The 27,023-nt window shown below is 46.5% G+C and overlaps 1 protein-coding gene across 3 annotated transcripts; it reads left to right on the top strand.

Moving 5' to 3' along the window:
* LOC146009936 (uncharacterized) lies at positions 1-25,758 on the top strand. 3 transcript variants are annotated; one of them, XM_083150602.1, is made up of 8 exons: positions 1-121; positions 21,028-21,148; positions 21,577-21,674; positions 21,785-21,887; positions 23,134-23,283; positions 24,238-24,729; positions 24,865-24,933; positions 25,015-25,758. In XM_083150602.1, exons 2-8 carry the CDS (start codon positions 21,067-21,069, stop codon positions 25,665-25,667), a joined length of 1,647 nt encoding a protein of 548 aa, XP_083006728.1. In that variant the 5' UTR covers positions 1-121; positions 21,028-21,066; the 3' UTR covers positions 25,668-25,758. The 3 variants fall into 3 exon arrangements, with proteins under 3 accessions (XP_083006728.1, XP_083006726.1, XP_083006727.1); XM_083150600.1 differs by lacking the exon at positions 1-121 and adding an exon at positions 17,433-17,559; XM_083150601.1 differs by lacking the exon at positions 1-121 and adding an exon at positions 17,436-17,559 and having other exon boundaries at positions 24,241-24,729.
* The last annotated feature ends 1,265 nt before the right edge of the window (positions 25,759-27,023 follow it).

Consider the following 27,023-nt stretch of genomic DNA (forward strand, 5'->3'; position numbering starts at 1 on the left):
GGGCGTGTCTACAAGAACTTTCAGGCGCCATCTTTGATCCTGGCAAGCGCTCATCTATCACATGCCCAAAACCACTTCCTGATATAACGGGACGGTGTACAGCGGCAGCAGCTGGGCGGAGGTAACGGGTGTATATACTAACACACTGTTATCTGTATACACTGATATGTGGTGTTATTATATAGGGGAGAGGGGACGGTACAGTGATATATGATGGGGATAACACCGCTCCCGGCACACGCTGATATGTGGTATTATTATATAGGGAGAGGGGACGGTACAGTGATATATGATGGGATAACACAGCTCCCGGCACACGCTGATATGTGGTATTATTATATAGGGGAGAGGGGACGGTACAGCGATATATGATGGGATAACACAGCTCCCGGCACACGCTGATATGTGGTATTATTATATAGGGGAGAGGGGGCGGTACAGCGATATATGATGGGGTATAACACAGCTCCCGGCACATGCTGATATGTGGTATTATTATATAGGGGAGAGGGGACGGTACAGCGATATATGATGGAGATAACACAGCTCCCGGCACACGCTGATATGTGGTGTTATTATATAGGGGAGAGGGGACGGTACAGTGATATATGATGGGGATAACACAGCTCCCGGCACACGCTGATATGTGGTGTTATTATATAGGGGAGAGGGGACGGTACAGCGATATATGATGGGGATAACACAGCTCCCGGCACACGCTGATATGTGGTATTATTATATAGGGGAGAGGGGACGGTACAGCGATATATGATGGAGATAACACAGCTCCCGGCACACGCTGATATGTGGTATCATTATATAGGGGAGAGGGGACGGTACAGCGATATATGATGGAGATAACACAGCTCCCGGCACACGCTGATATGTGGTATTATTATATAGGGAGAGGGGACGGTACAGTGATATATGATGGAGATAACACAGCTCCCGGCACACGCTGATATGTGGTGTTATTATATAGGGGAGAGGGGACGGTACAGTGATCTATGATGGGGATAACACAACTCCCGGCACACGCTGATATGTGGTGTTATTATATAGGGAGAGGGGACGGTACAGTGATATATGATGGGATAACACAGCTCCCGGCACACGCTGATATGTGGTGTTATTATATAGGGGAGAGGGGACGGTACAGTGATATATGATGGGGATAACACAGCTCCCGGCACACGCTGATATGTGGTATTATTATATAGGGGAGAGGGGACGGTACAGTGATATATGATGGGGATAACACAGCTCCCGGCACACGCTGATATGTGGTGTTATTATATAGGGGAGAGGGGACGGTACAGTGATATATGATGGGGATAACACCGCACCTGGCACACGCTGATATGTGGTATTATTATATAGGGAGAGGGGATGGTACAGTGATATATGATGGGATAACACAGCTCCCGGCACACGCTGATATGTGGTGTTATTATATAGGGGAGTGGGGACGGTACAGTGATATATGATGGGGGATAACACAGCTCCCGGCACACGCTGATATGTGGTATTATTATATAGGGGAGAGGGGACGGTACAGCGATATATGATGGGGATAACACAGCTCCCGGCACACGCTGATATGTGGTATTATTATATAGGGGAGAGGGGACGGTACAGTGATATATGATGGGGGATAACACAGCTCCCGGCACACTCTGATATGTGGTGTTATTATATAGGGGAGAGGGGACGGTACAGTGATATATGATGGGGATAACACAGCTCCCGGCACACGCTGATATGTGGTATTATTATATAGGGGAGAGGGGACGGTACAGCGATATATGATGGGGATAACACAGCTCCCGGCACACGCTGATACGTGGTGTTATTATATAGGGGAGAGGGGATGGTACAGCGATATATGATGGGGGATAACACAGCTCCCGGCACACGCTGATATGTGGTATTATTATATAGGGGAGAGGGGACGGTACAGTGATATATGATGGGGGATAACACAGCTCCCGGCACACGCTGATATGTGGTATTATTATATAGGGGAGAGGGGACGGTACAGTGATATATGATGGGGATAACACAGCTCCCGGCACACGCTGATATGTGGTATAATAATATAGGGGAGAGGGGACGGTACAGCGATATATGATGGGATAACGCAGCTCCCAGCACACGCTGATATGTGGTATTATTATATAGGGGAGAGGGGACGGTACAGCGATATATGATGGGATAACGCAGCTCCCAGCACACGCTGATATGTGGTATTATTATATAGGGGAGAGGGGACGGTACAGCGATATATGATGGGATGACGCAGCTCCCAGCACACGCTGATATGTGGTATTATTATATAGGGGAGAGGGGACGGTACAGCGATATATGATGGGGATAACACAGCTCCCGGCACACGCTGATATGTGGTGTTATTATATAGGGGAGAGGGGACGGTACAGCGATATATGATGGGGATAATACAGCTTCCGGCACACGCTGATATGTGGTATTATTATATAGGGGAGAGGGGACGGTACAGTGATATATGATGGGGATAACACAGCTCCCGGCACACGCTGATATGTGGTATTATTATATAGGGGAGAGGGGACGGTACAGCGATATATGATGGGATAACACAGCTCCCAGCACACGCTGATATGTGGTGTTATTATATAGGGAGAGGGGACGGTACAGTGATATATGATGGGGGATAACACAGCTCCCGGCACACGCTGATATGTGGTATTATTATATAGGGGAGAGGGGACGGTACAGCGATATATGATGGGATAACACAGCCCCCGGCACACACTGATATGTGGTGGTGTTATATAGGGGAGAGGGGACGGTACAGTGATATATGATGGGGATAACACAGCTCCCGGCACACGCTGATATGTGGTATTATATAGGGGAGAGGGGACGGTACAGCGATATATGATGGGGATAACACAGCTCCCGGCACACGCTGATATGTGGTATTATTATATAGGGGAGAGGGGACGGTACAGTGATATATGATGGGGGATAACAGAGCTCCCGGCACACGCTGATATGTGGTATTATTATATAGGGAGAGGGGATGGTACAGTGATATATGATGGGATAACACAGCTCCCGGCACACGCTGATATGTGGTATTATTATATAGGGGAGAGGGGACGGTACAGCGATATATTATGGGGATAACACAGCTCCCGGCACACGCTGATATGTGGTATTATTATATAGGGGAGAGGGGACGGTACAGCGATATATGATGGGGATAACACAGCTCCCGGCACACGCTGATATGTGGTGTTATTATATAGGGGAGAGGGGACGGTACAGTGATATATGATGGGGGATAACACAGCTCCCGGCACACGCTGATATGTGGTGTTATTATATAGGGGAGAGGGGACGGTACAGCGATATATGATGGGGGATAACACAGCTCCCGGCACACGCTGATATGTGGTATTATTATATAGGGGAGAGGGGACGGTACAGTGATATATGATGGGGATAACACAGCTCCCGGCACACGCTGATATGTGGTATTATTATATAGGGGAGAGGGGACGGTACAGCGATATATGATGGGGATAACGCAGCTCCCAGCACACGCTGATATGTGGTATTATTATATAGGGGAGAGGGGACGGTACAGTGATATATGATGGGGATAACACCGCTCCCGGCACACGCTGATATGTGGTATTATTATATAGGGGAGAGGGGACGGTACAGTGATATATGATGGGGGATAACACAGCTCCCGGCACACACTGATATGTGGTATAATAATATAGGGGAGAGGGGACGGTACAGTGATATATGATGGGATAACGCAGCTCCCAGCACACGCTGATATGTGGTATTATTATATAGGGGAGAGGGGACGGTACAGCGATATATGATGGGGATAACACAGCTCCCGGCACACGCTGATATGTGGTATTATTATATAGGGGAGAGGGGACTGTACAGCGATATATGATGGGGATAACACAGCTCCCGGCACACGCTGATATTTGGTATTATTATATAGGGGAGAGGGGACGGTACAGTGATATATGATGGGGGATAACACAGCTCCCGGCACACACTGATATGTGGTATAATAATATAGGGGAGAGGGGACGGTACAGTGATATATGATGGGATAACGCAGCTCCCAGCACACGCTGATATGTGGTATTATTATATAGGGGAGAGGGGACGGTACAGCGATATATGATGGGGATAACACAGCTCCCGGCACACGCTGATATGTGGTATTATTATATAGGGGAGAGGGGACTGTACAGCGATATATGATGGGGATAACACAGCTCCCGGCACACGCTGATATTTGGTATTATTATATAGGGGAGAGGGGACGGTACAGCGATATATGATGGGGATAACACAGCTCCGGCACACGCTGATATGTGGTATTATTATATAGGGGAGAGGGGACGGTACAGCGATATATGATGGGGGATAACACAGCTCCCGGCACACGCTGATATGTGGTATTATTATATAGGGGAGAGGGGACGGTACAGCGATATATGATGGGGATAACACAGCTCCCGGCACACGCTGATATGTGGTATTATTATATAGGGGAGAGGGGACGGTACAGCGATATATGATGGGGATAACACATCTCCCGGCACACGCTGATATGTGGTATTATTATATAGGGGAGAGGGGACGGTACAGCGATATATGATGGGGATAACACATCTCCCGGCACACGCTGATATGTGGTATTATTATATAGGGGAGAGGGGATGGTACAGCGATATATGATGGGATAACACAGCTCCCGGCACACGCTGATATGTGGTATTATTATATAGGGGAGAGGGGACGGTACAGCGATATATGATGGGGATAACACAGCTCCCGGCACACGCTGATATGTGGTATTATTATATAGGGGAGAGGGGACGGTACAGCGATATATGATGGGGATAACACATCTCCCGGCACACGCTGATATGTGGTATTATTATATAGGGGAGAGGGGACGGTACAGCGATATATGATGGGGATAACACATCTCCCGGCACACGCTGATATGTGGTATTATTATATAGGGGAGAGGGGACGGTACAGCGATATATGATGGGATAACACAGCTCCCGGCACACGCTGATATGTGGTATTATTATATAGGGGAGAGGGGACGGTACAGCGATATATGATGGGGATAACACAGCTCCCGGCACATGCTGATATGTGGTATTATTATATAGGGGAGAGGGGACGGTACAGCGATATATGATGGGGATAACACAGCTCCCGGCACACGCTGATATGTGGTATTATTATATAGGGGAGAGGGGACGGTACAGCGATATATGATGGGGATAACACAGCTCCCGGCACACGCTGATATGTGGTATTATTATATAGGGGAGAGGGGACGGTACAGCGATATATGATGGGGATAACACAGCTCCCGGCACACGCTGATATGTGGTATTATTATATAGGGGAGAGGGGACGGTACAGCGATATATGATGGGGGATAACACAGCTCCCGGCACACGCTGATATGTGGTATTATATAGGGGAGAGGGGACGGTACAGCGATATATGATGGGGGATAACACAGCTCCCGGCACACGCTGATATGTGGTATTATTATATAGGGGAGAGGGGACGGTACAGCGATATATGATGGGGGATAACACAGCTCCCGGCACACGCTGATATGTGGTATTATTATATAGGGGAGAGGGGACGGTACAGCGATATATGATGGGGGATAACACAGCTCCCGGCACACGCTGATATGTGGTATTATTATATAGGGGAGAGGGGACGGTACAGCGATATATGATGGGGATAACACAGCTCCCGGCACACGCTGATATGTGGTATTATTATATAGGGGAGAGGGGACGGTACAGCGATATATGATGGGGATATCACAGCTCCCGGCACACGCTGATATGTGGTATTATTATATAGGGGAGAGGGGACGGTACAGCGATATATGATGGGGATAACACAGCTCCTGGCACACGCTGATATGTGGTATTATTATATAGGGGAGAGGGGACGGTACAGCGATATATGATGGGGGATAACACAGCTCCCGGCACACGCTGATATGTGGTATTATTATATAGGGGAGAGGGGACGGTACAGCGATATATGATGGGGATAACACAGCTCCTGGCACATGCTGATATGTGGTATTATTATATAGGGGAGAGGGGACGGTACAGCGATATATGATGGGGGATAACACAGCTCCCGGCACACGCTGATATGTGGTATTATTATATAGGGGAGAGGGGACGGTACAGCGATATATGATGGGGATAACGCTGCTCCCGGCACACGCTGATATGTGGTATTATTATATAGGGGAGAGGGGACGGTACAGCGATATATGATGGGGGATAACACAGCTCCCGGCACACGCTGATATGTGGTATTATTATATTGGGGAGAGGGGACGGTACAGCGATATGTTAATGACGATTAAATATGACCAGAGAGACAATAAGTGAAAAGCGCTGGTTACGTAATAAGTCCGCAACCAACGTACCCTTTATACCTAACTACGTGCGAACAAAGCGTAGCGCAGCGTAGCGTACCTTTTATTGTATTATGTACATCAAGAACCAATACCTTAATCAGAGATTCCTTCGCAGTACTTTGTCTCTAATCTGCGAATATACCTTATCGGACAGTGTCCGTAATATACCTTATCGCTATTATGCGAATAAACAGACACGACCACTGTATAGAAATAAGGAGATAAGAACTCCGTAAAAAGGTTGTATTTAAGTCCCTAATGGACAAAAGGGGGTTACAGAAATAAGAATAAACAGGTATAACAAGTAATACAATATACTAACAATGAATACTAAACAGACTCTGCTAAGGGGAAAGAAAACAGATACAAGACACAATCAGCCAATCAATACAATAAGGATAAATACCGTTAATGCAACCGTTACCGTTCTCATCAAATATGCGAAGTGTAGTCCGGTCAGAGCTCGCTATCGTTCAGGAATGATCTATAGCCCGGTGGACAGTCAGGGAAAGGTAGATGTGCCGAAGAGACTTTGGCTGCTCTGGGTCGCCTATCTTATAGGGTCAGAAAGGGGAGGTCAAAGGCCGTTCTCATTGGTCAGAGGTCGAATGTCAGGTCAGCTGTGATTGGGGGGTAAGCTGATACACCTGGTTTGGCTAGGTCCAGGGGAGTGAACTTTAAGACTCCTTTGTTCAGTGGTTTCGGCGTCAGCAGTGATAAGAACTGGTTTCATCTGGATTTCTTTGTTACATTCTTTTAACAGAAACTGTCCCTGGAATACGGATTATGTCCATAACTATCGAGCCGTGTATATTGCGGAATATTCGCAATGACCGGAATACTTCGCACAATGAACGGAACGGAACGATACTAAACACGATACAGACAGATGTATGCAGGGCTAACTAAGCTATGTGTGGCGTTCTAAACCTTTAACTATATTTTACTTAGTGTCAGTATGTATTTATGAATTTATGTGTGATAGTATGGCTACTCTTCTGGTCCACTTTGTCACACATACTCGGGTATGGAAACTTTATTTGCGCAACTCTGCGAACCAAAATGGCGGCCATACTATCCTAAAATGGCGTGTGTGTAACTCGACTTCCATAGTCCACCCTTTAACAGTAATTATAAAACTGTTACAATACAAAACATTTCACACGACAATACAGAAATTCATAATCCTAACAGAGAAATTGGGATACATGAATTAAACATATAAGGGGAGTAAACCATCTGCTCTCGGCCGATCCAGGATCATGGATAAACGATGGGCCGCATTTATCGAACAACCTACTCAGGGTCACGAAGGATAATGTACAATTTTGGGATAAAAATAAAAACAGGGGTGGTTACAACATATACACGTTCACAAATATGGTTTCTTTAAAGGGAGGTGGTTTCGATTTTAGGGTCATATACCAAACCCTGGTCTTCCTCTGTATCTCTCGTTCTTACACTCATGATTTCGGTACGTTTTGTCTTTCCCCGGGTCACCACCTTTAAACATTTGAACAATAGCACAAAGACTATGATGGCACCACCGATACAGAGAAGGAGTTTTCCTATGCTAGCTATGATCCCTTGCGCCCATTCTCCTAAACCAGAGAACCAGTGCATTGGATTCAACCAGGAGGTCCATTCACTAACTTTGTTACCTATTTCTGCCAGGCTGATATTATGTTCCCTTCTAAATTCCCATTTAAGCTGAAGAATCTCATCCATCCGATGATCGATGATTTCTTCTGGGTCTTCAGTATTGTTGGTGATATATGTACAACATTTCACCCCAAACTGTGTAGAGAGGGTGACACAATATCCTCCTGTCATAGCTGTCAGATAGTTCAGCACCATCCGATGTTGGACTAGCTCTCTTTTATATGCTTGCAACTCCTTCCCAGTGTATCTAAAGGTGTCATCATAAATCTCAGTGATGTTGTCTACCAAGCTGGCTAATGCTTGTATATATTTAAAATTTATGACTCCTCTGGCTGTATGGGTGATATCTAACGCAATGAGGAGTTGGATACCGAACGACTCGTGTATCATTTCAGAAGCTAGGGGTTCTTTCTTGATTGTTAAATCCCTTTTATGGATTTGGTCATAATGGGTATGAGTGTAAGGAGGAGGTATACCTCTGTGTATGCTCACCATCTCATCATGTGTGAGGGTCATCACTTCAGGTAACACTCTGCCTAGGTAACAAATTCCAACGTAGTTCATGGAGAGCCATTTGTACGCCCTCCTACCACAAATATAATAAACATCGTCAGGGAGAAAATAAGGGACAGAGTATTTCATGATCTTGTCACACATTATCCATAAGAACATCCCCGTCCCCTGTTCCCTGACTTGTTCCTCACAGATTTCTGGCTGTAGGGTTACATTACAGTAGCCGGCTGATACTCTGCCGGCCATCATTTTACTTCTCTTCACCGTGTAGACATATTTATAGTGTCTCCCACTGGTTCGGATTTTTAACAACAATTCTTTATCAATAGGCTCTCCATCTGGACGCTGGGAGTAAGTTATTGTCTGGTTATGCCATGTCACTTCCCAAGTACCAATCGCTCTGGAACTCGAGAAGTTCATACATACCAGGGATTTATCCACTTGGTATGGGTGTAATCTAAGACTATGGGACCTGGTATACAGGTATCTCTTATCCAATGGCCTCCCCTTATTTAATACGCTTATCTCTGTAATATTAAGCGGGTATGGGACTAGGCCTACACTACTCCTTTTATGTAACACTTGTGAACACACCCAGCATTCTGTTTGGTTTAAGACCTTACCCACTAGTGAGTGGTAATCACTCAAGGGATGTCGGCCGGTAGTTGCCTTACTTGTCGACTGACATCGCTGGATGCATTCTTCTTCCATTTTAGGTTGACAATATCTACAGACACAGTACTCACCAGACAATAACTCATCACATAGCCCTTGAACTACGTTTCCCTCATACCTTTTACCTTCTCCTGTCATGGGCAAAGTGTCAAGCTGGTTTAGGGATTCTACCTCACCCATATCTGGGTCCATTATTACACTGTCAGAACTCCGCTCCGATCGCTCTAGAAAGTGGCAGCCACCGAGTATCTTTGGGTGAATAAAAGAACACAGAAAGAAAACAAAGACATATATGCATAACTGTGAACCTTTTGCTTGGAGTCCTTCCATCATCTCTACCTGGGGACTTTTATTTTGCTCTGCTCTTAGACCTTTGTTCGCTCAGGTTGCTCGACCTTGGCTGCTTCTCAGTGTTCCCGAAACAATGCTTCTAGCGACACTTCTTCTCTTTCGCTCTCTGCACACTGGGATTCTGGGTTACTGGCTTTCTTGCAGTGGGACGAATGTATCCAAGTCTCTCTCTCTGCGACTTTAATTGATGTAGTGCTGGTCAACAAAACTTGGTACGGTCCTTCCCAACGGTCTATCAAACAACCTGAGCGTAAAAAATTTCGGATCATAACAAAGTCTCCTGGTTTAAGATTATGACAATTCTCTGTAGGCATATCAGGGTTCAGTAACTTCAGCTGCTTTTGTTGCTCCCTTAGCTGTTTGTTTAGCTTTAGGATATACTGTACAGTTAGCTCATTGTTACATTTTAGATCATCCTGTGGGTCTATCATGATGTGTGGCTGCCGACCAAACAATATCTCGAAGGGGGACAAGTTGAGCGGAGTCCTGGGAGTGGTCCTAATGCTATACAGCACAATAGGCAATGCCTCTGGCCATAACAACCCTGTTTCAGCCATAACTTTACCCAATTTGTTCTTAATAGTACCATTCATTCTCTCAACTTTGGCGCTCGCCTGGGGACGATATGGAGTATGAAGTTTACTATTAATCCCCAGGAGTTTACACATGATTTGGAAGACCTCTCCTGTGAAATGAGTGCCTCTGTCACTCTCAATGACCTTTGGGATACCATACCTACAGACAAACTCCTGACATATTTTCTTTGCTGTAAAGGTAGCAGTGTTGGAGGCAGCGGGGAAAGCCTCCACCCAGCTGGAAAACATGTCAACACAAACTAATACATATTTCAAATTTCTACAGGGTGGTAACTGTATGAAGTCGATTTGTATTACCTGGAAAGGGCCTTCTGTAGGAGGGATGTGGGATGGCTCTGTTGGGATGGCTTTTCCAACGTTCTTCCTCAAACAGGTGAGGCATGACATTGCCACTCTACCTGCTTGAGAAGCGAACCCTGGGGCACACCAGTAGGCCTTTACCAGCTTGCACATACCTTCCTTCCCAAGATGTGTCAGCCCATGGGCCGCCTCGGCTAGACTAGGAAGGTATGCCCTGGGGGCCACTGGTTTCCCGTGTCCATCTCTCCAAAGTCTGGTAGACTCTTGGCCACATCCCTTCGACTTCCATACTGCTCTTTCCTGTGGGGAACACAAATTCTGCATGTCTATCAGTTTGGATGTGGATACTATGTTCAGTGTACAAAGGTTGGTAGGATGGGTGAAAATATTTACAGGGCATGCGGCCCTTTTCGCTGCCTCATCAGCGCGGCTGTTACCAAGTGACACCGGGTCCTTCTCTGATGTGTGAGCTTTGCACTTGATAACAGCCACTCTGTCTGGAAGCTGAATAGCTCCCAGAAGTCTCCTAATATATGTCGCATGCGCCACTGGTGTGCCAGCCGCCGTCATGAAATTTCGGAGGCGCCATAGGGCTCCAAAATCATGGACTACTCCGAAAGCATATCTGGAGTCGGTATATATGTTAACTGCTTTTCCCTGGGCCAGTTCACATGCTCTGGTCAGTGCCACCAGTTCCGCTACTTGTGCTGAGTGAGGTGGTCCCAAGGGTTCAGCTTCCACAATACCTTCTCCATCTACTACCGCGTAGCCTGTGCACAGCTCTCCCGTGTCCGTCTGTCTATGACAGCTACCATCTGTGAATAAGGTTATGTCTACCTCACTTAATGGGCTGTCGCTTATGTCAGGACGTGCTGTGAAGGTCTGATTCAGATAGGTCATGCAATCATGTTTGTCCTCACTCTCACTAAACTCTGCTTTACCATATTCAGCAACATTCCCATCACCCTCCACCCTTTGTGCCTTGGAGGGCACATGAGGAAGGAATGTGGCTGGGTTTAGTGTGTTGCATCTTTTGATGGTAATATTTACTGGGGCCATCAGCGTCAGTTCCCACTTAGTGAACCGTGCTGAGGACACATGACATGTTTGGGCAGAATTTAGGAGGGCAGAGACAGCATGGGGAGCATGAACAGTTAAATCGTGTCCCAACACTACGTCCTCACTCTTACTTACTAGTTGTGCTATTGCAGCCACACTTCGTAAGCAAGTTGGGAGTGAGCGTGCTACTGTGTCCAGCTGGCCACTGTAGTACGCTATTGGTCGGTTGGCATCACCATGTTTTTGTACAAGTACTCCTGCCGCACACCCACCTGATTCAGTTCCGTACAGTTCAAAGGGTTTTCCATAATCTGGCATTCCCAGTGCTGGGGCCTTTGTTAGGCTCACCTTTAGTTCCTCGAAAGCCAGCTCAGATTCCTCAGTATGAGAGACCCGATCTGGCTTAGTTGAGGAAACCATCTCTTGTAGTGGTAATGCCAGAATAGAGAATCCTGGGATCCAATTGCGACAGTATCCACACATGCCTAGGAACGTACGGATCTGATGCTGGGTCTGTGGCAGTACCATGTTCTGAATCGCTTGGATTCTGTCGTCGGTGAGGTGTCTCAGCCCTTGGGTAAGGCAGTGGCCCAGATACTTAACCCTGGTCTGGCATAATTGCAGCTTATCCTTTGATACTTTATGTCCTGTCTATGAGAGATGCATCAGTAGTTGTCTAGTGTCATCCACTGATGACTCCAGTGACCCAGAACACAACAATAAGTCATCGACATATTGTATCAGTATCGAACCACTCATGGGTTGAATGAATTGTAAACAATCATGCAAGGCCTGGGAGAAGATGCTGGGGCTGTCTATGAATCCTTGGGGGAGTCGTGTCCAGGTATACTGTACTCCTCTGTAAGTAAAGGCGAACAGATACTGGCTGTCAGGGTGCAAAGGGACGGAGAAGAACGCTGAACACAAATCAATGACTGTGAAATGAGTACAGTGAGGTGGGATTTGCATTAGGATGACAGCTGGGTTTGGCACTACGGGGAATTGGCTCTCAACTACTTTGTTTACCCCTCTTAAATCCTGCACTAGTCTGTAGCCCCTCCCCCCGCTCTTTTTCACAGGAAAGATGGGACTATTGGCCGTGCTGGAAGTTCTAACTAGGATTTCCTGTTGGAGCAATCGTTGGATCACTGGGAATACTCCTAGCTCAACTTCAGGTTTTAAAGGGTACTGCGGTATTTTTGGGGCTATCCTGCCTTCTTTTAAGCGGATTTCTACTGGAGCTACATTTGCCATTAGCCCAGCGTCCTGTCCATCTTTAGTCCAAAGGGAACCCGGTATTTGTGCTGTAATTTCAGCTACCCTAGATGGATTTGATTCTACAACAGTGGAATACAACATTAGCCTCTGAGGACTGTCCAGCATATCTTGCACTTCTTGTGTAAGATTTTTAGGAGTGTCTAGGAATACCCCATCGGGAGTGCAATAGATGACACATCCCATTTTACATAGTAAATCTCTACCCAGGAGGTTAGTCGGGGCCGCTGCAGCCAACAGAAAAGAGTGTTTGGTATGCAGAGGCCCGATTGTAACCTCCGCTGGTTTCGTCAGTGGGTAATGTTGTATTTTTCCTGTTACCCCAATTGCCGCTACTGATTGGTTAGTGAAACCCAAGTGAAGAGGAGTGTTGAGAACAGATCTGGCCGCCCCTGTATCAACCAAAAAGGTTTGCCTTACTCCAGCTATATCAACCTTCACCTGAGGTTCCTCTCTAAGGTGTTGAGTTAATCTAACTGGCTGTAGGATACAGGTATGACCTGTTTCCTATTGTCTGACCTGGGTTGCCCTTAGCACAGTGTCAGCCATCAGATGGGGAGGAGGCATGTTGCGTGACCTGTCTGTCTCCTCCCATTGTCTAGGGGCTGGGTATCTCCGTGTCTCACCTTTGTGAGATTCCCATTCTCGCTTATGTGTCTGATAACTCCTGTGGTTTCCTAACCTACAATGAGCTGCAATGTGTCCCTCCTTATTGCAGTTGTAACAGATAATTGGCTTTCTACCTGTGTCCCTGGTGTTTCGTTGGTATGCAGCTTTGTTTGGGGCATTAGTAAGGGCTTGGATGCTAACCATCATCAGTTTGTCAGTTTGCAGTTCCCTGTGCTTCTTAATGTTGCGGTCGTGGTCCACAGCAGATTCCCGTAGGGCATCCACTGTCATTCCACGCCAATTTGGGAAAGAAGTTTGGACTCTGGCTCTCAGGTTTTCCCTAAGCCCTTCCACCAGCACAGAGACAATCATCTCCCTCAGGTGGGGGTCGTCCTTAGGCTCGGAGACACCAGTGTACTTTGATACCTCCAGTAAGGCCTTTGTAAAATAATCAGCAGCATTTTCGCCATCTTTCTGTTTGATGGTGAAAATCTTGCTATATTCTACTGCCGCAGGAAAATATACTCCCAACTGTAAGTTAATCAGGCGTATATTTTCCTGGTTGATCTCATCATTTATCTCCTTGTCCACTTTCAATCCACTATCCTGAATGAATTTCGGGATGTCAATGTGAGTGGGGAGACAGGCCCTCAACATGATTCTCCAATCCTTGTTGGTGGGCTCATCAGAGTTTCCTAGATCCCTTACAAATTTCCGGCACAATGCCAGATCTTTCCTTGGGTCAGGGAAATCTGTAATGATGGACCGCAGCTCTAACCGTGTCCATGGGTTTAGCATGGTCATCTTTCTGGTAGGTATCACACCCTCTCTGTCTGCCTTACCATAGGGAACCTCCAGTGTGCGCATTGGATATGTTTGTACCACATTCGCATTACTGGGACCTGCTTGGGAGTCGTCTGTGTCTGTGCTGTGTGGTGCATCATTACCTGAGTCCAATACTATGCTGTTGGCATCAGCCGTCTCCTCCTCCTGTGCTGGGGCCTCAACAGCGGGTTGAGCTTTTCCCTCAATCATATTAATTGCATGAGAGACGGCCAGTGCCAACAGCTGCTCGTTTTCCTCTCGGGTTTCCTTGTAAGGGGATAAGACAGGGTACAGGTTAGCAACGGATACATTATTACTTATACTTTTCTTATGAGTCATTATCCCCTTCGGCACATATGGGGGTGGGGGAGCTGATTCTATTGTGGCAGCGGTTGCATTTATATTGTGGCTGATTGCGTCAGGTATTGCCAGACCTCTGCTTCCCCATTGTTCCTGTCCTTCCTTCTGCCACAATTTAAGAATATCTATATGCTTCACTCTCTCCTTACGACTGGAGAGTAGGCATATTTCATCTTTTACTGCCGATAAGATTTCCGGATCGAAGCTACCAACACTGGGAAATTCTAACTTGCTGCCTTGTGTCATTTTTCTCCATTTATTTTGGTAAACAACTGCGAGTTCACCGTGCTTCCTGCACATAATAAAAGCAGCCGATCCTTTTGGCCGGCTTGCTTCCTCCCTAACATGCACGTTATCACAGCGTGACCCGTTATTACCCATAGTTACAGGAATAAACGTTCACAGCTTAATAGATATCGGTGGGTTATTACTTATCTGAGAGCTCCCCAACCACTCACTTCTACAGCTTCCTAGAACATCCCACAGTCAAGCAGGTGCGAAGGATACGAGGTACGATACTCAATCACCAAGTCTTTCAACTAGCAGCGAACTTCTAGCCAACTTGCTTGGTGCGGCACAATTTTTCCAGGGTATAACAAACTTGTTTTCCTATACCCCCAAAAATTGGATTTCTAAAGTAGCTAATCGGAAACAAATGCGTTCCGATGTATCTTCTTGTACCCTCCAAGCGGAATCAATTCCACTGAAGGGGCAGTTCCTATGGGCACGTCGTCACGTGAACCCGGTCCTAACTGGACTGTCCTACACTGGACTACACTGCGCTTGAGTCGTGTCGTCACACACCCGTTCGCCTCAGTTATTTTTCACACTGGGCGCTGGTTACACCTTGGTCTTATGCATATATTTGAAATATTTCTGTACAGAAAATCTTCCCAGGCCGGTAGCTTTTCACTAGATACTTATGCAGGTATAAATCCCTTATAATACGCTATAGGAATCTATTAAAACAATGCTTGAGTTGCTTGCTTATGAAAAAATGAACAAAAGAAAAAAAAACTTATTTTTCTCTTTATTAAATCACCGCCCCATCCACAGTATATTACTATACTGTTTTAAATAAGGCTAGTGGTTTAATACTGTTCACCTTTGAGTTCCTATGTGTGCTGCATGTGCAGTACCAATGAACAGCCACGTGTGTACATGCGCTGTTCATAGGCCGCCGATTAATCAGCCACCCACGTGTTCTATAGTGTATTTGCAAGGTTGCACTCGGGTTTCGCTATACGCAGTAATTGCGCCTAAATGTGGAATAAATCCCTTAACTCCGTCCGAAAGTTACGTATCAAGATGCGAAATAAATCCCGCACTTAATCCGTAAATCACGTACAAAGATGCGAAAATTTCCCGATATGGGCACGTGCGCGCGCACCTTGCGTAATACACAATAGACGCTTTACGTTACTGCAAAAAGGCCCAGGGCTTGTCGCCATGTGGCGGAGTCTCTGGTTTTGCAGTAACTAACAATAAAAGTTATAGTTTTGCACAGAGGGGATCCTCTATGTACTATAATAAACACAGACTCCACGTGTGCGAACCTTATCGCACGTGGTACTTATACTGTAATAAACAAGCAACCCAAGACACTATACCCCGTTAAACTACTTGTGGCAGGCAGAAGTACAGTTTACTAAACACTTAGGTATGATATGCTTTAAAACACGTGGCTTTCACTTATTGTACTCCGGGTTCAGCGCTAGCACTTCCCGAACCCCGCACCGCCGCGGACTCGGCCTATCCAGCAATGGAAACAAATAAATACTTCCACCCTTTTGCTGGTATAGGTCGAGTCGCACGCCTGGTACTGAGTTCTGGACTGTGGAGCGGACGGACGAGCCCTCAATTGTTAATGACGATTAAATATGACCAGAGAGACAATAAGTGAAAAGCGCTGGTTACGTAATAAGTCCGCAACCAACGTACCCTTTATACCTAACTACGTGCGAACAAAGCGTAGCGCAGCGTAGCGTACCTTTTATTGTATTATGTACATCAAGAACCAATACCTTAATCAGAGATTCCTTCGCAGTACTTTGTCTCTAATCTGCGAATATACCTTATCGGACAGTGTCCGTAATATACCTTATCGCTATTATGCGAATAAACAGACACGACCACTGTATAGAAATAAGGAGATAAGAACTCCGTAAAAAGGTTGTATTTAAGTCCCTAATGGACAAAAGGGGGTTACAGAAATAAGAATAAACAGGTATAACAAGTAATACAATATACTAACAATGAATACTAAACAGACTCTGCTAAGGGGAAAGAAAACAGATACAAGACACAATCAGCCAATCAATACAATAAGGATAAATACCGTTAATGCTACCGTTACCGTTCTCATCAAATATGCGAAGTGTAGTCCGGTCAGAGCTCGCTATCGTTCAGGAATGATCTATAGCCCGGTGGACAGTCAGGGAAAGGTAGATGTGCCGAAGAGACTTTGGCTGCTCTGGGTCGCCTATCTTATAGGGTCAGAAAGGGGAGGTCAAAGGCCGTTCTCATTGGTCAGAGGTCGAATGTCAGGTCAGCTGTGATTGGGGGGTAAGCTGATACACCTGGTTTGGCTAGGTCCAGGGGAGTGAACTTTAAGAGTCCTTTGTTCAGTGGTTTCGGCGTCAGCAGTGATAAGAACTGGTTTCATCTGGATTTCTTTGTTACATTCTTTTAACAGAAACTGTCCCTGGAATACGGATTATGTCCATAACTATCGAGCCGTGTATATTGCGGAATATTCGCAATGACCGGAATACTTTGCACAATGAACGGAACGGAACGATACTAAACACGATACAGACAGATGTATGCAGGGCTAACTAAGCTATGTGTGGCGTTCTAAACCTTTAACTATATTTTACTTAGTGTCAGTATGTATTTATGAATTTATGTGTGATAGTATGGCTACTCTTCTGGTCCACTTTGTCACACATACTCGGGTATGGAAACTTTATTTGCGCAACTCTGCGAACCAAAATGGCGGCCATACTATCCTAAAATGGCGTGTGTGTAACTCGACTTCCATAGATATATGATGGGGGATAACACAGCTCCCGGCACACGCTGATATGTGGTATTATTATATAGGGGAGAGGGGACGGTACAGTGATATATGATGGGGGATAACACAGCTCCCGGCACACGCTGATATGTGGTATTATTATATAGGGGAGAGGGGACGGTACAGTGATATATGATGGGGGATAACATAGCTCCCGGCACACGCTGATAAGTGGTATTATTATATAGGGGAGAGGGGACGGTACAGCGATATATGATGGGGATAACACAGCTCCCGGCACACGCTGATATGTGGTATTATTATATAGGGGAGAGGGGACGGTACAGCGATATATGATGGGGATAACACAGCTCCCGGCACACGCTGATATGTGGTGTTATTATATAGGGGAGAGGGGACGGTACAGCGATATATGATGGGGATAACACAGCTCCCGGCACATGCTGATATGTGGTATTATTATATTGGGGAGAGGGGACGGTACAGCGATATATGATGGGGGATAACACAGCTCCCGGCACACGCTGATATGTGGTATTATTATATAGGGGAGAGGGGACGGTACAGCGATATATGATGGGGGATAACACAGCTCCCGGCACACGCTGATATGTGGTATTATTATATAGGGGAGAGGGGACGGTACAGCGATATATGATGGGGATAACACAGCTCCCGGCACACGCTGATATGTGGTATTATTATATAGGGGAGAGGGGACGGTACAGCGATATATGATGGGGATATCACAGCTCCCGGCACACGCTGATATGTGGTATTATTATATAGGGGAGAGGGGACGGTACAGCGATATATGATGGGGATAACACAGCTCCTGGCACACGCTGATATGTGGTATTATTATATAGGGGAGAGGGGACGGTACAGCGATATATGATGGGGGATAACACAGCTCCCGGCACACGCTGATATGTGGTATTATTATATAGGGGAGAGGGGACGGTACAGCGATATATGATGGGGATAACGCTGCTCCCGGCACACGCTGATATGTGGTATTATTATATAGGGGAGAGGGGACGGTACAGCGATATATGATGGGGGATAACACAGCTCCCGGCACACGCTGATATGTGGTATTATTATATTGGGGAGAGGGGACGGTACAGCGATATATGATGGGGGATAACACAGCTCCCGGCACACGCTGATATGTGGTATTATTATATAGGGGAGAGGGGACGGTACAGCGATATATGATGGGGGATAACACAGCTCCCGGCACACGCTGATATGTGGTATTATTATATAGGGGAGAGGGGACGGTACAGTGATATATGATGGGGGATAACATAGCTCCCGGCACACGCTGATAAGTGGTATTATTATTTAGGGGAGAGGGGACAGTACAGCGATATATGATGGGGATAACACAGCTCCCGGCACACGCTGATATGTGGTATTATTATATAGGGGAGAGGGGACGGTACAGCGATATATGATGGGGATAACACAGCTCCCGGCACACGCTGATATGTGGTGTTATTATATAGGGGAGAGGGGACGGTACAGCGATATATGATGGGGATAACACAGCTCCCGGCACATGCTGATATGTGGTATTATTATATTGGGGAGAGGGGACGGTACAGTGATATATGATGGGGGATAACACAGCTCCCGGCACACGCTGATATGTGGTATTATTATATAGGGGAGAGGGGACGGTACAGTGATATATGATGGGGGATAACACAGCTCCCGGCACACGCTGATATGTGGTATTATTATATAGGGGAGAGGGGACGGTACAGCGATATATGATGGGGGATAACACAGCTCCCGGCACACGCTGATATGTGGTATAATTATATAGGGGAGAGGGGACGGTACAGCGATATATGATGGGGATAACACAGCTCCCGGCACACGCTGATATGTGGTATTATTATATAGGGGAGAGGGGACGGTACAGCGATATATGATGGGGATATCACAGCTCCCGGCACACGCTGATATGTGGTATTATTATATAGGGGAGAGGGGACGGTACAGCGATATATGATGGGGATAACACAGCTCCTGGCACACGCTGATATGTGGTATTATTATATAGGGGAGAGGGGACGGTACAGCGATATATGATGGGGGATAACACAGCTCCCGGCACACGCTGATATGTGGTATTATTATATTGGGGAGAGGGGACGGTACAGCGATATATGATGGGGGATAACACAGCTCCCGGCACACGCTGATATGTGGTATTATTATATAGGGGAGAGGGGACGGTACAGTGATATATGATGGGGGATAACACAGCTCCCGGCACACGCTGATATGTGGTATTATTATATAGGGGAGAGGGGACGGTACAGTGATATATGATGGGGATAACACAGCTCCCGGCACATGCTGATATGTGGTATTATTATATTGGGGAGAGGGGACGGTACAGCGATATATGATGGGGGATAACACAGCTCCCGGCACACGCTGATATGTGGTATTATTATATAGGGGAGAGGGGACGGTACAGCGATATATGATGGGGATAACACAGCTCCCGGCACACGCTGATATGTGGTATTATTATATAGAGGAGAGGGGACGGTACAGTGATATATGATGGGGGATAACACAGCTCCCGGCACACGCTGATATGTGGTATTATTATATAGGGGAGAGGTGACGGTACAGGGATATATGATGGGGATAACACAGCTCCCGGCACACGCTGATATGTGGTATTATTATATAGGGGAGAGGGGACGGTACAGCGATAACACAGCTCCCGGCACACGCTGATATGTGGTATTATTATATAGGGTAGAGGGGACGGTGCAGCGATATATGATGGGGATAACACAGCTCCCGGCACACGCTGATATGTGGTATTATTATATAGGGGAGAGGGGACGGTACAGTGATATATGATGGGGATAACACAGCTCCCGGCACACACTGATATGTCGTATTATTATATAGGGGAGAGGGGACGGTACAGTGATATATGATGGGGGATAACACAGCTCCCGGCACACGCTGATATGTGGTATTATTATATAGGGGAGAGGGGACGGTACAGCGATATATGATGGGGGATAACACAGCTCCCGGCACACGCTGATATGTGGTATTATTATATAGGGCAGAGGGGACAGGAATTGTACAGTGATATATGAGCAGTAAAATAGCTCCCACAATGTGCTCTGTGTTTTAGGAATTAGTAAAGGAAGGAATGAGGTTATTTTCTTTTTCATTGACGACCATGTCATTGTGTGTGTCAGGTTCCTATAAGGTGTGAGGATGTCACTCTCTATCTCTCCATGGAGGAGTGGGAGTATATAGAGGAACACAGGGATCTGTACAAGGACGTGATGGAGAATCACCGGCCCCTCACATCTCTGGGTAAGAGGAGACTTTCTGTTCATTTAGATAAATGCATAGGCCCTTATTCCGGGTGACCCGCAAGGCTGCGAATTAGCAACCTTGCGAGTTCCCCAGATGCCGCCTGACAAATGCCAGTCCCCCCCCGGATTTGTTCGTATAATATAAACATCCATTCGCAGGCTATGTGGAAATACCCACATCATTTGATGCTCGCTGACCATCGAATTATGTGGTTAGTGCATGCATATCTAAAGTGACTATGGGGGCGACAATACGCCCACACCCCCATCCGCAGTCTTGCGTGTGTACGCCCGGTGAACAGATAGTTTCACCATGGCCGTACTCATCCAGAAATGCGCCTGAGCAAACGCACAACATCGCTCGCCCATGCAAACAGACTAGAATAAGTTCCATAATCCCATATACACAATATGTGTCTCTTGCAGGCAGGACCAGTTACAGATATCCCGCAGAGAGAGGTCCCCGTCAGATTTATTCACAGCATCACAGAGAAGAAAATCACAGTTTCCCCCAGGATTATCAGGTAGATTTCACTTCGGTTCCACCACAACCGAATACCACATTGATCTTCTGATGTGTAGTCCGAATGAATTATAAACATACTTAATTTAATTAGTTTTATGGTTTATTTAGGACGAAGATCTTACAGGTATTAAAGTAGAATATATAGACGAAGAAGAGGAGGCGTATGATCAGCAGTGTACGGAGGACGGAATCTCTGCAGGTATTAGCTCAGGTGAGTAATCACTAAGTACAGAACAGAATCCTGTATGTGTTACTGTGTAATGTATGTTGGGGTTAACTGTAGGGCTGGAATAGAATTGGGAGTTTGTGCCTACCCTACCTATTCATCACTTATGCAAAAACTTATTGCACACCCCTCATACATAATATGCCACACATCTGTGCCCCCGGTATATAGTATGCCACAGAGTAGTGTAACCAATATCTTTGAGAGATCCAGATTTCTGGGGAGTCATACTGTAACTCACCTTGGACAACATCGGGTCATCTCCTTGAGCAAAGATCTAATTTGAGGTGTTGCAACTGAGAACCAAATTGGTAATCTGACCACATGAGTAGGTTTATTTTTAGGTCAGTGACTTCTAATCCAGTCTGAAGAAGAAAACAAATCCATTAGTAAATTACGGTTCAGTCTTGGGCTGTGCCCTCCCTTACGGCTCAGTTTTTGGCCTTGGCCTCCCTTACGGTACAGTGTTGGACTGTGGCCTCCCTTACGGTTCAGTCTTGGGCTGTGGCCTCCCTTACAGTTCAGTCTTGGGCTGTGACCTCCCTTACGGTTTAGTCTTGGGCTGTGGCCTCCCTTACGGTTTAGTCTTGGGCTGTGGCCTCCCTTACGGTTAAGTTTTGTGCTGTGGCCTCCCTTACAGTTGAGTTTTGGGCTGTGGCTTCCCTTACGGTTCAGTCTTGGGCTGTGGCCTCCCTTACGGTTCAGTCTTGGGCTGTGGCCTCCCTTACGGTTCAGTCTTGGGCTGTGGCCTCCCTTACGGTTCAGTCTTGGGCTGTGGCCTCCCTTACGGTTCAGTCTTGAGCTGTGGCCTCCCTTACGGTTCAGTCTTGGGCTGTGGCCTCCCTTACGGTTCATTCCTGGGCTGTGGCCTCCCTTAGGTTCAGTCTCACACTTCATCCTAGGCTACCCCAGTGCTATAAAATGGAATGGGTTTCGCTATGGATATAGAACTTGCGCGTGTTTCTGCTGTCGGTCTGGTTTCTAGTAATGACGGGGCCCGGTGGAACACCGCCAGTTGCTGGGGGCAGAATTACCGCGACCCATAAACAGATTTATGGTGTTATCATTTTTACCAGCGGGTGATTTTTTGTTACAACCGAAAAACTGTAATATTTTATATAATACATAGGGGTAACTGGTAGGAGCTGTATTGTTATATCACCGGATTAGTCGTGAAGATAAAATAATAATTGATAAATCTAATTATCGTTCTTTTTTTTTTTTTCGACAGAACTGCACAAAGATCCATCTGCTTATATTAAGCAGGAATCCGACTCGTGCGACGGAGGAAATCTCCCGTACCATGACCTCTATACACCCTCAGATCATACGCCGTATTCATCTGCTTATATTACGGAGGAATCCGAGTCATCGCCCCTTGGTGAGAACGGGTTTAACACCAGTTTTAGCGTAGGCGCCAGATGTAGTGGGAAGCTGTGGGTTGGAGTTACATTGATGGCCGGTCTTGTCCCTGATGTTCTCTGGAGAACCAGACATTTCACACAGGTTAGAGAACAGAATCCTGCTCTAAGGGGTACATTTACTAATGCAACCAACCAACCAAACAATCAGATTCTGTCTATCTTTTCACTATTGCATTCTAGAAAACTCTAAACAGGATCTGATTGGTTGCTTTGGGCAACGTTACCTAATGGCATCAGACCATTGGTAGACACCTTGCGGCACTCTGGCTACGGCGGGACTACATATCCCACAAGCCCCACCACAGGTTTGCTGATAGATCCTGCTAAAACTGTGGCAAGGCATGCTGGGATGTGTAGTCCCTCAGCATCAGGGGTGTTACAGGCTGCCTGCTCTGCATCAGATGATCCACACAGATGTTTGCAGTTTCATCGCTTGTTATTTAATCTAGGGTTTGCACGGTTGCCGTGTGACGATCCGAGAGTCGGGATTCTGATGGTCAGTTCACCGACATCGGAATCCCAACTGTAAAATGCCAGACAGTCGGGATCCCGACTTACAGGGGCTATTCTCCCTTGTGGGGGCCTTGACCCCCATAGACGGAGAATAGAAGCTGTGGCGAGCACAGAAATTACCGTTATGGGGTAGATTAACTAAGCCGCTGTTTGCAAGACACCATCTAAGTGTGGAAAGTGTGTATGACCTCTGAATGGGGAGGATTTGGGGGTGGTAAGGGGTAAGACCATGGTTATCAAAACGTTGGGTCTCGTATCTGCAAGAAAGGCTTTCCCTGAAGGTCTCTTGGTAGAACCCTATTTCTGAACCCCTTAGTATAGGATTTATATTGCTATATCATTAGTAGTGATGATACAAAAACATTTTGATAAATCTAATCCACGTACATTGCCCCAAGCAGGGCCACAACACCAGAGAAGGGAAGCGAGGAAGAGAATGGCTGAGGAACTGCAGGAGTTCGGGGAGGAGACCTGGGGCGATGACAACGGTCAAGTATGCAAAACTAAGTGCGGCCGCAACATCCGGTTCTCCCACGATGAGAACTGCGTCCTCATTAACAGCATAGTCGCCTGCTACGATCAGATTTTGGGGAGTCGGGCAGCCAAGACTCCCCTGAGTCGCAAACGCCAGCTGTGGAACCACGTCTGTCACGTTGTAAACGCAGTGGGCCCGCTGAAACGTTCTGTGACCCACTGCAAGAAGAGGTATTCAGACATAAAGAGGCGTGTGAAAGAGAAAGTGGCGGAGGAGAGAAGGGCGGCGGAAGACGGCGAACCACCAGTGGTGGTCGAATACCTGTCTTATGAGGAGCAGCTGAAGCGTGTCCTCCCGTTTGAACTTCTTCATGGCGTCAATGATACCAACAGGCCTCTAGCGTTGCAACAGGCTGGTGAGTATAGCCGTGGATTTACCCAAATATTAATACAGGATCTTAACTAGTGTGTGACGCATCCCGTATAAAGACATTATGCGGTAATTCCAATATTCATAAAATGTAATCATGTTTATTATTCCTCCATTCAAGCAAGAGGCTCCTCGCGTCGGCAGCCCCCGCCAACTCCAACCGACACAACCAATGATGAGGACGATCCCGGTGAGTCTACTTTTAGTTAATGCTTTGGCAGCAACGTGACCATTGAAATTCATTGTAAAATACATTTTTTAACCTTTGTAGGACCATCCTGGCAAAACGCACAGCATACAAATGTAGAGGTGCCCGACGACGAGCCTACGGAGGTTGAACAGGAAGCCATGTTTACTTTCCATGTTCTCGACACTGATGCCCCAAGACTTGCCCCCCATAGAAATCCTACGAGTCGCCTGTTTCAGCGCGAGGCCCCGCCTCGCCCACTGCCACGCCCTTCAGAGCCACTCACCAACCTGCAAGCTGCCGTCGATGATATCAGGCGCACCCAAAGAGACTTTATGCACGGGCAAAATCGCCAGATACGTCAAATGAATGCCCACTTGCAAAGGGGCTTGAGACACAATTGCGTAGACACAAATGCACAGAATCGGATTGCCAATGCCCTTGAGAGGATAGACAGCCATTTATTACAGATTAGCGGGGCATTACAGGGCCTCACGGGATCTGTGAGGGAACTTAGCGCTAACTGTATCGCTGCCGTTTCCCAGTTGCACCATGATGTCTTGGCACGCCTGCCTCTCGCGCCTTCTACCACTGAGGGCAGCGCCGCCAGCACCCCCTCAACATCTGGGACAGGTACTCCGGCGAGGCGACGTGGCCGCCCCAGGCGTGGAAAAAGTAGAGGACCAAGTAGGGGCACACAAAGCGAACCGTCCTATAAAAAAATTAAAGAAAAATAGTTTAGGATTTTATAAAGAAAAAAATTTATTGTATTTTTTTGTATTCCTTTACAGCATTGGTAATAAGTAAAATTATTTTATACATCCTTTACGTATGAAGTATTGGTGATTTATTATGTCTGTGACCTGCACTTATAGTGGCTTATATTGTAATAAAACCAGGTAGTGCAATGGATAACAAGCAGGTATAACAGGGGTGGCCAAACCGGTCCTCGAGATCTACCAACGGTCCACGTTTTTCAGGTTACCTGGCTGGTGCACAGCTGTAGTCATTACTAACTGTCACATTTTAAAACCTGCTGCATTCATTCCTACAATAGATCCACAGGTTGCCTGGAAAACATGCACCGTTGGTAGATCTTGAGGACAGGTTTGGCCACCCCTGAGGTATAATATCTACTTTTGTAGGAGAATAAAGGTGCACACCACCAGATTTATCAAGGCGTCTGAACCAAGAACTAGTGCGTGCCTCATTAAATCTGTACTATTAGAGTGAGGACTCAAGAGAGGTGTCGATAACCATGAAGGCCTCTGTATCCCGAACAGCATGCAATTAAACACTTTATATGTTACAGTTTATAGATATATTTCAGGCATCACAGGGAAACCGTATTACCAAAGAACATATTTATGGGAAAGCTTGATTTTCGTGGCTCAAGATTGTATCTTTTATCGCAGTTTAAGGTCATAGTTGACCTACTGTTAAAAGGATCCCACAGACGAGGAAAAAGTACAAACAGCACTTTTATTTCCCCCACAGGTCAATCACATGAAAATCAGCAAACAGAATACAGGTAACAGCATCACAGCTTAGTCTTCTATTAAATTGTTACAGAACAAGCCCATTACAAGGGTAATCCATGCCCCCAGCCTATCACCTGGGCAGCTGGCCCACCATCCGGAGCATTTGACTTGTCCACAGAAACCATTTTTAAACCCACAGCAGTCGGGACAATCACATGGAAATCAGCAATCAGAATACAGGTAACAAGTTGGTACAGAACTCTAAAGGCCCCCACTGTAATCCATACCCCCAGCCTATTACCTGGGCAGCAAGGCCTCTGTCAGGAGCATTGGGCTTGTCCACAGAAACCATTTTTTAAGGCAGTTTACAGGTGCTATTATTCCACAATACTGCAGTAAATTCCTGAACTGTAACCACAACCTGGACTGGATCCATGTTTAACTGGAAATACTACTAACCCTGTCACACTGGGTCGGGATCATTTGGTCTACAGCATGATGGTCGACAGTCAATAGGTGGACATGGGGGTTTTCACTGTTTTTTTTACCTGAATGTCAACACAGTCAACATGTACACAGTTTCAAGTGCACTGCATCCCCTCGCATCGCTCA

This window comes from Crinia signifera, chromosome 6, assembly GCF_055691185.1.
Source record: "Crinia signifera chromosome 6, ASM5569118v1, whole genome shotgun sequence".
Taxonomy (NCBI): Eukaryota; Metazoa; Chordata; class Amphibia; order Anura; family Myobatrachidae; genus Crinia; species Crinia signifera.